Consider the following 14,697-nt stretch of genomic DNA (forward strand, 5'->3'; position numbering starts at 1 on the left):
CTCTGAGACCAGGACTAGAGCAGGTTTCTGGCTCTGAGACCAGGACTAGAGCAGGTTTCTGGCTCTGAGACCAGGACTAGAGCAGGTTTCTGTCTCTGAGACCAGGACTAGAGCAGGTTTCTGTCTCTGAGACCAGGACTAGAGCAGGTTTCTGTCACTGAGACCAGGACTAGAGCAGGTTTCTGGCTCTGAGACCAGGACTAGAGCAGGTTTCTGGCTCTGAGACCAGGACTAGAGCAGGTTTCTGTCTCTGAGACCAGGACTAGAGCAGGTTTCTGTCTCTGAGACCAGGACTAGAGCAGGTTTCTGTCTCTGAGACCAGGACTAGAGCAGGTTTCTGTCTCTGAGACCAGGACTAGAGCAGGTTTCTGTCTCTGAGACCAGGACTAGAGCAGGTTTCTGTGTCTGAGACCAGGACTAGACCAGGTTTCTGTCACTGAGACCAGGACTAGACCAGGTTTCTGGCTCTGAGACCAGGACTAGAGCAGGTTTCTGGCTCTGAGACCAGGACTAGAGCAGGTTTCTGTCTCTGAGACCAGGACTAGAGCAGGTTTCTGTCTCTGAGACCAGGACTAGAGCAGGTTTCTGTCTCTGAGACCAGGACTAGAGCAGGTTTCTGTCTCTGAGACCAGGACTAGAGCAGGTTTCTTTCTCTGAGACCAGGACTAGACCAGGTTTCTGTCTCTGAGACCAGGACTAGAGCAGGTTTCTGTCTCTGAGACCAGGACTAGACCAGGTTTCTGTCTCTGAGACCAGGACTAGACCAGGTTTCTGTCTCTGAGACCAGGACTAGAGCAGGTTTCTGGCTCTGAGACCAGGACTAGACCAGGTTTCTGGCTCTGAGACCAGGACTAGAGCAGGTTTCTGGCTCTGAGACCAGGACTAGAGCAGGTTTCTGTCTCTGAGACCAGGACTAGAGCAGGTTTCTGTCTCTGAGACCAGGACTAGAGCAGGTTTCTGTCTCTGAGACCAGGACTAGAGCAGGTTTCTGTCTCTGAGACCAGGACTAGAGCAGGTTTCTGTCTCTGAGACCAGGACTAGACCAGGTTTCTGGCTCTGAGACCAGGACTAGACCAGGTTTCTGTCTCTGAGACCAGGACTAGAGCAGGTTTCTGTCTCTGAGACCAGGACTAGAGCAGGTTTCTGGCTCTGAGACCAGGACTAGAGCAGGTTTCTTGCTCTGAGACCAGGACTAGAGCAGGTTTCTGTCTCTGAGACCAGGACTAGACCAGGTTTCTGTCTCTGAGACCAGGACTAGAGCAGGTTTCTGTCTCTGAGACCATGACTAGAGCAGGTTTCTGTCTCTGAGACCAGGACTAGAGCAGGTTTCTGTCTCTGAGACCAGGACAAGAGCAGGTTTCTGTCTCTGAGACCAGGACTAGACCAGGTTTCTGTCTCTGAGACCAGGACTAGACCAGGTTTCTGTCTCTGAGACCAGGACTAGAGCAGGTTTCTGTCTCTGAGACCAGGACTAGACCAGGTTTCTGTCTCTGAGACCAGGACTAGACCAGGTTTCTGGCTCTGAGACCAGGACTAGAGCAGGTTTCTGGCTCTGAGACCAGGACTAGAGCAGGTTTCTGGCTCTGAGACCAGGACTAGAGCAGGTTTCTGGCTCTGAGACCAGGACTAGAGCAGGTTTCTGTCTCTGAGACCAGGACTAGAGCAGGTTTCTGGCTCTGAGACCAGGACTAGAGCAGGTTTCTGGCTCTGAGACCAGGACTAGAGCAGGTTTCTGCCTCTGAGACCAGGACTAGACCAGGTTTCTGGCTCTGAGACCAGGACTAGAGCAGGTTTCTGTCTCTGAGACCAGGTCTAGAGCAGGTTTCTGTCTCTGAGACCAGGACTAGAGCAGGTTTCTGTCTCTGAGATCAGGCCTAGAGCAGGTTTCTTGCTCTGACACCAGGACTAGAGCAGGTTTCTGGCTCTGAGACCAGGACTAGAGCAGGTTTCTGGCTCTGAGACCAGGACTAGAGCAGGTTTCTGGCTCTGAGACCAGGACTAGAGCAGGTTTCTGGCTCTGAGACCAGGACTAGAGCAGGTTTCTGTCTCTGAGACCAGGACTAGAGCAGGTTTCTGTCTCTGAGACCAGGACTAGAGCAGGTTTCTGTCTCTGAGACCAGGACTAGACCAGGTTTCTGTCTCTGAGACCAGGACTAGTCCAGGTTTCTTGCTCTGAGACCAGGACTAGAGCAGGTTTCTGTCTCTGAGACCAGGACTAGAGCAGGTTTCTGTCTCTGAGACCAGGACTAGAGCAGGTTTCTGTCTCTGAGACCAGGACTAGAGCAGGTTTCTGTCTCTGAGACCAGGACTAGAGCAGGTTTCTGTCTCTGAGACCAGGACTAGAGCAGGTTTCTGTCTCTGAGACCAGGACTAGAGCAGGTTTCTGCCTCTGAGACCAGGACTAGACCAGGTTTCTGGCTCTGAGACCAGGACTAGAGCAGGTTTCTGTCTCTGAGACCAGGTCTAGAGCAGGTTTCTGTCTCTGAGACCAGGACTAGAGCAGGTTTCTGTCTCTGAGACCAGGCCTAGAGCAGGTTTCTTGCTCTGAGACCAGGACTAGAGCAGGTTTCTTGCTCTGAGACCAGGACTAGAGCAGGTTTCTGTCTCTGAGACCAGGACTAGAGCAGGTTTCTGTCTCTGAGACCAGGACTAGAGCAGGTTTCTGTCTCTGAGACCAGGACTAGTCCAGGTTTCTTGCTCTGAGACCAGGACTAGAGCAGGTTTCTTTCTCTGAGACCAGGACTAGAGCAGGTTTCTGTCTCTGAGACCAGGACTAGAGCAGGTTTCTGTCTCTGAGACCAGGACTAGACCAGGTTTCTGGCTCTGAGACCAGGACTAGAGCAGGTTTCTGTCTCTGAGACCAGGACTAGAGCAGGTTTCTGTCTCTGAGACCAGGACTAGAGCAGGTTTCTGTCTCTGAGACCAGGACTAGAGCAGGTTTCTGTCTCTGAGACCAGGACAAGAGCAGGTTTCTGTCTCTGAGACCAGGACTAGACCAGGTTTCTGTCTCTGAGACCAGGACTAGAGAAGGTTTCTGTCTCTGAGACCAGGACTAGAGCAGGTTTCTGTCTCTGAGACCAGGACTAGACCAGGTTTCTGTCTCTGAGACCAGGACTAGACCAGGTTTCTGTCTCTGAGACCAGGACTAGAGCAGGTTTCTGTCTCTGAGACCAGGACTAGAGCAGGTTTCTGTCTCTGAGACCAGGACTAGAGCAGGTTTCTGTCTCTGAGACCAGGACTAGAGCAGGTTTCTGTCTCTGAGACCAGGACTAGAGCAGGTTTCTGTCTCTGAGACCAGGACTAGAGCAGGTTTCTGTCTCTGAGACCAGGACTAGACCAGGTTTCTGTCTCTGAGACCAGGACTAGAGCAGGTTTCTGTCTCTGAGACCAGGACTAGAGCAGGTTTCTGTCTCTGAGACCAGGACTAGAGCAGGTTTCTTGCTCTGAGACCAGGACTAGAGCAGGTTTCTGTCTCTGAGACCAGGACTAGAGCAGGTTTCTGTCTCTGAGACCAGGACTAGACCAGGTTTCTGTCTCTGAGACCAGGACTAGAGCAGGTTTCTGTCTCTGAGACCAGGACTAGAGCAGGTTTCTGTCTCTGAGACCAGGACTAGAGCAGGTTTCTGTCTCTGAGACCAGGACTAGAGCAGGTTTCTGTCTCTGAGACCAGGACTAGAGCAGGTTTCTGTCTCTGAGACCAGGACTAGAGCAGGTTTCTGGCTCTGAGACCAGGACTAGACCAGGTTTCTGGCTCTGAGACCAGGACTAGAGCAGGTTTCTGTCTCTGAGACCAGGACTAGAGCAGGTTTCTGTCTCTGAGACCAGGACTAGAGCAGGTTTCTGTCTCTGAGACCAGGACTAGAGCAGGTTTCTGTCTCTGAGACCAGGACTAGAGCAGGTTTCTGTCTCTGAGACCAGGACTAGAGCAGGTTTCTGTCTCTGAGACCAGGACTAGAGCAGGTTTCTGTCTCTGAGACCAGGACTAGAGCAGGTTTCTGTCTCTGAGACCAGGACTAGAGCAGGTTTCTGTCTCTGAGACCAGGACTAGAGCAGGTTTCTGGCTCTGAGACCAGGACTAGAGCAGGTTTCTGTCTCTGAGACCAGGACTAGAGCAGGTTTCTGTCTCTGAGACCAGGACTAGAGCAGGTTTCTGTCTCTGAGACCAGGACTAGAGCAGGTTTCTGTCTCTGAGACCAGGACTAGAGCAGGTTTCTGTCTCTGAGACCAGGACTAGAGCAGGTTTCTGTCTCTGAGACCAGGACTAGAGCAGGTTTCTGTCTCTGAGACCAGGACTAGAGCAGGTTTCTGTCTCTGAGACCAGGACTAGAGCAGGTTTCTGTCTCTGAGACCAGGACTAGACCAGGTTTCTGTCTCTGAGACCAGGACTAGACCAGGTTTCTGGCTCTGAGACCAGGACTAGAGCAGGTTTCTGGCTCTGAGACCAGGACTAGAGCAGGTTTCTGTCTCTGAGACCAGGACTAGACCAGGTTTCTGGCTCTGAGACCAGGACTAGACCAGGTTTCTGGCTCTGAGACCAGGACTAGAGCAGGTTTCTGTCTCTGAGACCAGGACTAGAGCAGGTTTCTGTCTCTGAGACCAGGACTAGACCAGGTTTCTGGCTCTGAGACCAGGACTAGAGCAGGTTTCTGGCTCTGAGACCAGGACTAGAGCAGGTTTCTGGCTCTGAGACCAGGACTAGAGCAGGTTTCTGGCTCTCAGACCAGGACTAGAGCAGGTTTCTGTCTCTGAGACCAGGACTAGAGCAGGTTTCTGTCTCTGAGACCAGGACTAGAGCAGGTTTCTTGCTCTGAGACCAGGACTAGAGCAGGTTTCTGCCTCTGAGACCAGGAATAGAGCAGGTTTCTGGCTCTGAGACCAGGACTAGACCAGGTTTCTGTCTCTGAGACCAGGTCTAGAGCAGGTTTCTGTCTCTGAGACCAGGACTAGACCAGGTTTCTGTCTCTGAGACCAGGACTAGACCAGGTTTCTGTCTCTGAGACCAGGCCTAGAGCAGGTTTCTTGCTCTGAGACCAGGACTAGAGCAGGTTTCTGGCTCTGAGACCAGGACTAGAGCAGGTTTCTGGCTCTGAGACCAGGACTAGAGCAGGTTTCTGGCTCTGAGACCAGGACTAGAGCAGGTTTCTGTCTCTGAGACCAGGACTAGAGCAGGTTTCTGTCTCTGAGACCAGGACTAGAGCAGGTTTCTGGCTCTGAGACCAGGACTAGAGCAGGTTTCTTGCTCTGAGACCAGGACTAGAGCAGGTTTCTGCCTCTGAGACCAGGACTAGAGCAGGTTTCTGGCTCTGAGACCAGGACTAGAGCAGGTTTCTGTCTCTGAGACCAGGTCTAGAGCAGGTTTCTGTCTCTGAGACCAGGACTAGAGCAGGTTTCTGTCTCTGAGACCAGGCCTAGAGCAGGTTTCTTGCTCTGAGACCAGGACTGGAGCAGGTTTCTGTCTCTGAGACCAGGACTAGAGCAGGTTTCTGGCTTTGAGACCAGGACTGGAGCAGATTTCTGTCTCTGAGACCAGGACTAGAGCAGGTTTCTGTCTCTGAGACCAGGACTAGAGCAGGTTTCTGGCTATGAGACCAGGACTAGAGCAGGTTTCTGGCTCTGAGACCAGGACTAGAGCAGGTTTCTGGCTCTGAGACCAGGACTAGAGCAGGTTTCTGGCTCTGAGACCAGGACTAGAGCAGGTTTCTTGCTCTGAGACCAGGACTAGAGCAGGTTTCTGTCTCTGAGACCAGGACTAGAGCAGGTTTCTGTCTCTGAGACCAGGACTAGAGCAGGTTTCTGGCTCTGAGACCAGGACTAGAGCAGGTTTCTTGCTCTGAGACCAGGACTAGAGCAGGTTTCTGTCTCTGAGACCAGGACCAGAGAAGGTTTCTGTCTCTGAGACCAGGACTAGAGCAGGTTTCTGGCTCTGAGACCAGGACTAGAGCAGGTTTCTGGCTCTGAGACCAGGACTAGAGCAGGTTTCTGTCTCTGAGACCAGGACTAGAGCAGGTTTCTGGCTCTGAGACCAGGACTAGAGCAGGTTTCTGTCTCTGAGACCAGGACTAGAGCAGGTTTCTGGCTATGAGCCCAGGACTAGAGCAGGTTTCTGTCTCTGAGACCAGGACTAGAGCAGGTTTCTGTCTCTGAGACCAGGACTGGAGCAGGTTTCTGGCTCTGAGACCAGGACTAGAGCAGGTTTCTGGCTCTGAGACCAGGACTGGAGCAGGTTTCTGGCTATGAGACCAGGACTAGACCAGGTTTCTGGCTCTGAGACCAGGACTAGAGCAGGTTTCTGGCTCTGAGACCAGGACTAGAGCAGGTTTCTGTCTCTGAGACCAGGACTAGAGCAGGTTTCTGGCTCTGAGACCAGGACTAGACCAGGATTCTGTCTCTGAGACCAGGACTAGAGCAGGTTTCTGGCTCTGAGACCAGGACTAGAGCAGGTTTCTGGCTCTGAGACCAGGACTAGAGCAGGTTTCTGGCTCTGAGACCAGGACTAGACCAGGTTTCTGTCTCTGAGACCAGGACTAGACCAGGTTTCTGTCTCTGAGACCAGGACTAGAGCAGGTTTCTGGCTCTGAGACCAGGACTAGAGCAGGTTTCTGGCTCTGAGACCAGGACTAGAGCAGGTTTCTGTCTCTGAGACCAGGACTAGAGCAGGTTTCTGTCTCTGAGACCAGGACTAGAGCAGGTTTCTGGCTCTGAGACCAGGACTAGAGCAGGTTTCTGTCTCTGAGACCAGGACTAGAGCAGGTTTCTGGCTATGAGCCCAGGACTAGAGCAGGTTTCTGTCTCTGAGACCAGGACTAGAGCAGGTTTCTGTCTCTGAGACCAGGACTGGAGCAGGTTTCTGGCTCTGAGACCAGGACTAGAGCAGGTTTCTGGCTCTGAGACCAGGACTGGAGCAGGTTTCTGGCTATGAGACCAGGACTAGACCAGGTTTCTGGCTCTGAGACCAGGACTAGAGCAGGTTTCTGGCTCTGAGACCAGGACTAGAGCAGGTTTCTGTCTCTGAGACCAGGACTAGAGCAGGTTTCTGGCTCTGAGACCAGGACTAGACCAGGATTCTGTCTCTGAGACCAGGACTAGAGCAGGTTTCTGGCTCTGAGACCAGGACTAGAGCAGGTTTCTGGCTCTGAGACCAGGACTAGAGCAGGTTTCTGGCTCTGAGACCAGGACTAGACCAGGTTTCTGTCTCTGAGACCAGGACTAGACCAGGTTTCTGGCTCTGAGACCAGGACTAGACCAGGTTTCTGTCTCTGAGACCAGGTCTAGAGCAGGTTTCTGTCTCTGAGACCAGGACTAGAGCAGGTTTCTGTCTCTGAGACCAGGACTAGAGCAGGTTTCTGTCTCTGAGACCAGGACTAGATAGCAGGTTTCTGTCTCTGAGACCAGGACTAGATAGCAGGTTTCTGTCTCTGAGACCAGGACTAGTCCAGGTTTCTGGCTCTGAGACCAGGACTAGAGCAGGTTTCTGGCTCTGAGACCAGGACTAGAGCAGGTTTCTGGCTCTGAGACCAGGACTAGAGCAGGTTTCTGTCTCTGAGACCAGGACTAGACCAGGTTTCTGTCTCTGAGACCAGGACTAGACCAGGTTTCTGTCTCTGAGACCAGGACTAGACCAGGTTTCTGTCTCTGAGACCAGGACTAGAGCAGGTTTCTGGCTCTGAGACCAGGACTAGAGCAGGTTTCTGGCTCTGAGACCAGGACTAGACCAGGTTTCTGTCTCTGAGACCAGGACTAGACCAGGTTTCTGGCTCTGAGACCAGGACTAGAGCAGGTTTCTGTGTCTGAGACCAGGACTAGAGCAGGTTTCTGTCTCTGAGACCAGGACTAGAGCAGGTTTCTGGCTCTGAGACCAGGACTAGAGCAGGTTTCTGTCTCTGAGACCAGGACTAGAGCAGGTTTCTGTGTCTGAGACCAGGACTAGAGCAGGTTTCTGTCTCTGAGACCAGGACTAGAGCAGGTTTCTTGCTCTGAGACCAGGACTAGAGCAGGTTTCTGTCTCTGAGACCAGGACTAGAGCAGGTTTCTGTCTCTGAGACCAGGACTAGAGCAGGTTTCTGTCTCTGAGACCAGGACTAGAGCAGGTTTCTGGCTCTGAGACCAGGACTAGAGCAGGTTTCTGGCTCTGAGACCAGGACTAGAGCAGGTTTCTGGCTCTGAGACCAGGACTAGACCAGGTTTCTGTCTCTGAGACCAGGACTAGACCAGGTTTCTGGCTCTGAGACCAGGACTAGAGCAGGTTTCTGGCTCTGAGACCAGGACTAGAGCAGGTTTCTGTCTCTGAGACCAGGACTGGAGCAGGTTTCTGTCTCTGAGACCAGGACTAGAGCAGGTTTCTGGCTTTGAGACCAGGACTGGAGCAGGTTTCTGTCTCTGAGACCAGGACTGGAGCAGGTTTCTGGCTATGAGACCAGGACTAGACCAGGTTTCTGGCTCTGAGACCAGGACTAGACCAGGTTTCTGTCTCTGAGACCAGGACTAGAGCAGGTTTCTGGCTCTGAGACCAGGACTAGAGCAGGTTTCTGTCTCTGAGACCAGGACTAGAGCAGGTTTCTGTCTCTGAGACCAGGACTAGAGCAGGTTTCTGTCTCTGAGACCAGGACTAGAGCAGGTTTCTGGCTCTGAGACCAGGACTAGAGCAGGTTTCTGTCTCTGAGACCAGGACTAGAGCAGGTTTCTGTCTCTGAGACCAGGACTAGAGCAGGTTTCTGTCTCTGAGACCAGGACTAGAGCAGGTTTCTGTCTCTGAGACCAGGACTAGAGCAGGTTTCTGTCTCTGAGACCAGGACTAGAGCAGGTTTCTGTCTCTGAGACCAGGACTGGAGCAGGTTTCTGGCTCTGAGACCAGGACTAGAGCAGGTTTCTGGCTCTGAGACCAGGACTAGACCAGGTTTCTGGCTATGAGACCAGGACTAGACCAGGTTTCTGGCTCTGAGACCAGGACTAGAGCAGGTTTCTGTGTCTGAGACCAGGACTAGAGCAGGTTTCTGTCTCTGAGACCAGGACTAGAGCAGGTTTCTGTCTCTGAGACCAGGACTAGAGCAGGTTTCTGTCTCTGAGACCAGGACTAGAGCAGGTTTCTGGCTCTGAGACCAGGACTAGAGCAGGTTTCTGCCTCTGAGACCAGGACTAGAGCAGGTTTCTGGCTCTGAGACCAGGACTAGACCAGGTTTCTGTCTCTGAGACCAGGTCTAGAGCAGGTTTCTGTCTCTGAGACCAGGACTAGAGCAGGTTTCTGTCTCTGAGACCAGGACTAGAGCAGGTTTCTGTCTCTGAGACCAGGACTAGAGCAGGTTTCTGGCTCTGAGACCAGGACTAGACCAGGTTTCTGTCTCTGAGACCAGGACTAGAGCAGGTTTCTGTCTCTGAGACCAGGACTAGAGCAGGTTTCTGGCTCTGAGACCAGGACTAGACCAGGTTTCTGTCTCTGAGACCAGGACTAGAGCAGGTTTCTGTCTCTGAGACCAGGACTAGAGCAGGTTTCTTGCTCTGAGACCAGGACTAGACCAGGTTTCTGTCTCTGAGACCAGGACTAGAGCAGGTTTCTTGCTCTGAGACCAGGACTAGAGCAGGTTTCTGGCTCTGAGACCAGGACTAGAGCAGGTTTCTGTCTCTGAGACCAGGACTAGAGCAGGTTTCTGGCTCTGAGACCAGGACTAGAGCAGGTTTCTGTCTCTGAGACCAGGACTAGAGCAGGTTTCTGTCTCTGAGACCAGGACTAGAGCAGGTTTCTGTCTCTGAGACCAGGACTAGAGCAGGTTTCTGTCTCTGAGACCAGGACTAGACCAGGTTTCTGTCTCTGAGACCAGGACTAGAGCAGGTTTCTGGCTCTGAGACCAGGACTAGAGCAGGTTTCTGTCTCTGAGACCAGGACTAGAGCAGGTTTCTGTCTCTGAGACCAGGACTAGAGCAGGTTTCTGTCTCTGAGACCAGGACTAGAGCAGGTTTCTGTCTCTGAGACCAGGACTAGAGCAGGTTTCTGTCTCTGAGACCAGGACTAGAGCAGGTTTCTGCCTCTGAGACCAGGACTAGAGCAGGTTTCTGCCTCTGAGACCAGGACTAGACCAGGTTTCTGTCTCTGAGACCAGGTCTAGAGCAGGTTTCTGTCTCTGAGACCAGGACTAGAGCAGGTTTCTGTCTCTGAGACCAGGACTAGAGCAGGTTTCTGTCTCTGAGACCAGGACTAGAGCAGGTTTCTGTCTCTGAGACCAGGACTAGAGCAGGTTTCTGGCTCTGAGACCAGGACTAGACCAGGTTTCTGTCTCTGAGACCAGGACTAGAGCAGGTTTCTGTCTCTGAGACCAGGACTAGAGCAGGTTTCTGGCTCTGAGACCAGGACTAGACCAGGTTTCTGTCTCTGAGACCAGGACTAGAGCAGGTTTCTGTCTCTGAGACCAGGACTATAGCAGGTTTCTTGCTCTGAGACCAGGACTAGACCAGGTTTCTGTCTCTGAGACCAGGACTAGAGCAGGTTTCTTGCTCTGAGACCAGGACTAGAGCAGGTTTCTGGCTCTGAGACCAGGACTAGAGCAGGTTTCTGGCTCTGAGACCAGGACTAGACCAGGTTTCTGTCTCTGAGACCAGGACTAGAGCAGGTTTCTGTCTCTGAGACCAGGACTAGAGCAGGTTTCTGTGTCTGAGACCAGGACTAGAGCAGGTTTCTGTCTCTGAGACCAGGACTAGAGCAGGTTTCTGTCTCTGAGACCAGGACTAGAGCAGGTTTCTGTCTCTGAGACCAGGACTAGACCAGGTTTCTGTCTCTGAGACCAGGACTAGAGCAGGTTTCTGTCTCTGAGACCAGGACTAGAGCAGGTTTCTGTCTCTGAGACCAGGACTAGAGCAGGTTTCTTTCTCTGAGACCAGGACTAGACCAGGTTTCTGTCTCTGAGACCAGGACTAGAGCAGGTTTCTGTCTCTGAGACCAGGACTAGAGCAGGTTTCTTTCTCTGAGACCAGGACTAGACCAGGTTTCTGTCTCTGAGACCAGGACTAGAGCAGGTTTCTTTCTCTGAGACCAGGACTAGAGCAGGTTTCTGGCTCTGAGACCAGGACTAGAGCAGGTTTCTGTCTCTGAGACCAGGACTAGAGCAGGTTTCTTTCTCTGAGACCAGGACTAGAGCAGGTTTCTGTCTCTGAGACCAGGACTAGAGCAGGTTTCTGTCTCTGAGACCAGGACTAGAGCAGGTTTCTGTCTCTGAGACCAGGACTAGAGCAGGTTTCTGTCTCTGAGACCAGGACTAGAGCAGGTTTCTGTCATCAGCGTAACCATGGTAACGCGTGGGAGTCTGTAGACCAGCAGGTCCCACCACGGGACATGAAGACGTCCCGGGCTTTAGAACGGACTCAGACCCCTGCGTTGCAGTCCCAGAGAGTCCTCCCAGTCCCAGCAGAACCAGGACGTTCCACTACCTGCAGGTATCACATCGCAGCGGGAGTCCAGCAGCCTCGGCGCCGCGGTCTGGGCGAAAACCTGACCGCATGGCGTCGCTTAGTGCTCAGTCCAAAGTGGCCGAATGTTGGCCACTTTGGACTGAACCGCCATGTTTTCCTCGTCCCAGTGTCCACATTCCTCCGTCTCTCTTCCTGAATGGTGGACGTTTCCGTCCCCAGAGAGGTGGGCGAGGTGGCGGATGTCTGCTTCAGGATAAAACCGGGCGCCGTGGACCGGACTGGTGCTGCTGGTGGAAGAAGGCGTCCTGAGTCGCTGGATTCCTGCGTCCTCGCCGCAGCCGGCGCTGACGCGGCGTGCCCAGACCTGCAGTCGCTGATTGACAGCCAGGCATCCGAGTGCTGATTAGAACTTCTCCCTCGCTGCCGAGCGCCAGACAGGGTTTGACCTTTGACCCCAGCACACAGCTGTTTCAGAGCTGCAGATCTGTGTCTTTACAGCCTCGGAGGTCGACGTGGTTCTGCCCCCCCCCCAGCCGTGTTAATCCAGCTTCTTGTGTGTGTGTGTGTGTGTGTTTCAGCTTCGGGATGAACCATGACGGAATCGGGAATTCCTGCGGCACCAAAGGACACGAGACCGCCAAGCTGATGGCCGCTCACATCACGGCCAACACCAACCCCTTCTCCTGGTCCGCCTGCAGCAAAGACTACATTACCAGCTTCCTGGAGTAAGTTGCCGTCCGTCTGAGTGTGTTTTCCTGCTCGCTGCCCGGCCGTTGCATCCATGTCATCAGTCAGACGGCGGGCTGAGGCTCGCTGCCGAGTCTGGCGGCGCGGGAGACCTACCTGGGACCCGGTGGAACCTACTGCAGCGGAGAAGAAAGACGCGCCAGCACGATGCAGGAAGTAAACCTGTATCGCAGCACGATCGATTACTTAGCGCCACTCCCTGTCCTGGTCCCGTCCTGGCCCCGTCCTGGTCCCGTCCTGGTCCCGTCCTGTCCTGGTCCCGTCTTGGCCCCGTCCTGGTCCCGTCCTGGTCCTGTCCTGGTCCCGTCCTGTCCTGGTCCCGTCTTGGCCCCGTCCTGGTCCCGTCCTGGCCCCGTCCTGGTCCCGTCCTGTCCTGGTCCCGTCTTGGCCCCGTCCTGGTCCCGTCCTGGCCCCGTCCTGGCCCCGTCCTGGTCCCGTCCTGTCCTGGTCCCGTCTTGGCCCCGTCCTGGTCCCGTCCTGGCCCCGTCCTGGCCCCGTCCTGGCCCCGTCCTGGTCCCATCCTGGCCCCGTCCTGGCCCCGTCCTGGCCCCGTCCTGGTCCCATCCTGGCCCCGTCCTGGCCCCGTCCTGGCCCCGTCCTGGCCCCGTCCTGGTCCCGTCCTGGCCCCGTCCTGGTCCCGTCCTGTCCTGGTCCTGTCCTGGCCCCGTCCTGATCCCGTCCCGTCCTGGCCCCGTCCTGGTCCTGTCCCGTCCTGGTCCCGTCCTGGTCCCGTCCTGGCCCTGTCCTGGTCCCGTCCTGGTCCCGTCCTGGCCCCGCTCTGGTCCCGTCCTGGTCCCGTCCTGGTCCCGTCCTGGTCCCGTCCTGGCCCCGCTCTGGCCCCGCTCTGGTCCCGTCCTGGTCCCGTCCTGGCCCCGCTCTGGTCCCGTCCTGGCCCCGTCCTGGTCCCATCCTGGCCCCGTCCTGGTCCCGCTCTGGTCCCGTCCTGGCCCCGCTCTGGTCCCGTCCTGGCCCCGTCCTGGTCCTGTCCTGGTCCCGTCCTGTCCTGGTCCCGTCCTGGCCCCGCTCTGGCCCCGCTCTGGTCCCGTCCTGGTCCCGCTCTGGTCCCGTCCTGGCCCCGTCCTGGTCCTGTCCTGGTCCCGTCCTGTCCTGGTCCCGCTCTGGCCCCGCTCTGGTCCCGTCCTGGTCCCGTCCTGGTCCCGTCCTGGTCCCGTCCTGGTCCCGCTCTGGTCCCGTCCTGGCCCCGTCCTGGTCCTGTCCTGGTCCCGTCCTGTCCTGGTCCCGCTCTGGCCCCGCTCTGGTCCCGTCCTGGTCCCATCCTGGCCCCGCTCTGGTCCCGTCCTGATCCCGTCCTGGCCCCGCTCTGGTCCCGTCCTGGCCCCGCTCTGGCCCCGTCCTGGTCCCGTCCTGGCCCCGCTCTGGTCCCGTCCTGGCCCCGTCCTGGCCCCGTCCTGGTCCCGTCCTGGTCCTGTCCTGGCCCCGTCCTGGCCCCGTCCTGGCCCCGTCCTGGTCCCGTCCTGGCCCCGCTCTGGCCCCGCTCTGGTCCCGTCCTGGTCCCGCTCTGGCCCCGCTCTGGTCCCGTCCTGGTCCCGTCCTGGTCCCGTCCTGGCCCCGTCCTGGTCCCGTCCTGGCCCCGCTCTGGTCCCGTCCTGATCCCATCCTGGCCCCGCTCTGGTCCCGTCCTGATCCCGTCCTGGCCCCGCTCTGGCCCCGCTCTGGTCCCGTCCTGGTCCCATCCTGGTCCCGTCCTGGTCCCATCCTGGTCCCGTCCTGGCCCCGTCCTGGCCCCGTCCTGGTCCCGTCCTGGCCCCGTCCTGGTCCCGTCCTGTCCTGGTCCCGTCCTGGCCCCGTCCTGGTCCCGTCCTGTCCTGGTCCCGTCCTGTTCCCGTCCTGGTCCCGTCCTGTCCTGGTCCCGTCCTGGTCCCGTCCTGGCCCCGCTCTGGCCCCGCTCTGGTCCCGTCCTGGTCCCGTCCTGTCCTGGTCCCGTCCTGTCCTGGTCCCGTCCTGGTCCCGTCCTGGCCCCGTCCTGGCCCCGCTCTGGTCCCGTCCTGGCCCCGTCCTGGTCCCGCTCTGGTCCCGTCCTGGTCCCGTCCTGGTCCCGTCCTGGTCCCGTCCTGGCCCCGTCCTGGCCCCACTCTGGTCGCGTCCTGGCCCCGTCCTGGTCCCGTCCTGGTCCTGTCCTGGTCCCGTCCTGGTCCCGTCCTGGTCCTGTCCTGGCCCCGTCCTGGCCCCGTCCTGGTCCCGTCCTGGTCCCGTCCTGGTACCGCTCTGGCCCCGCTCTGGTCCCGTCCTGGTCCCATCCTGGCCCCGTCCTGGTCCCGTCCTGGCCCCGCTCTGGCCCCGCTCTGGTCCCGTCCTGGCCCCGTCCTGGCCCCGTCCTGGTCCCGTCCTGATCCCGTCCTGGCCCCGCTCTGGTCCCGTCCTGGTCCCGTCCTGGCCCCGTCCTGGTCCCGTCCTGGCCCCGTCCTGGTCCCGTCCTGGTCCCGTCCTGGTCCCGTCCTGGTCCCGTCCTGTCCTGGCCCCGCTCTGGTCCCGTCCTGGTCCCGCTCTGGTCCCGTCCTGGTCCCGTCCTGGTCCCGTCCTGGCCCCGTCCTGGCC

At 56.6% G+C, this 14,697-nt stretch overlaps 1 protein-coding gene across 1 annotated transcript in view; it reads left to right on the forward strand.

The window, feature by feature from the left end:
* The window catches only part of adamts6 (ADAM metallopeptidase with thrombospondin type 1 motif, 6), a gene marked incomplete at both ends in the record, with an annotated part of 119,354 nt that overhangs the window by 43,828 nt on the left and 60,829 nt on the right, over window positions 1-14,697 (forward strand). The window contains one exon of the mRNA XM_079256149.1: window positions 11,973-12,119. Coding sequence (XP_079112275.1) covers window positions 11,973-12,119 — 147 coding nt within the window. The remainder of the gene's footprint in view (window positions 1-11,972; window positions 12,120-14,697) is intronic.

Source organism: Telmatherina bonti (assembly GCF_933228915.1).
Source record: "Telmatherina bonti genome assembly, chromosome: 17".
In the NCBI taxonomy this organism is placed as follows: Eukaryota; Metazoa; Chordata; class Actinopteri; order Atheriniformes; family Telmatherinidae; genus Telmatherina; species Telmatherina bonti.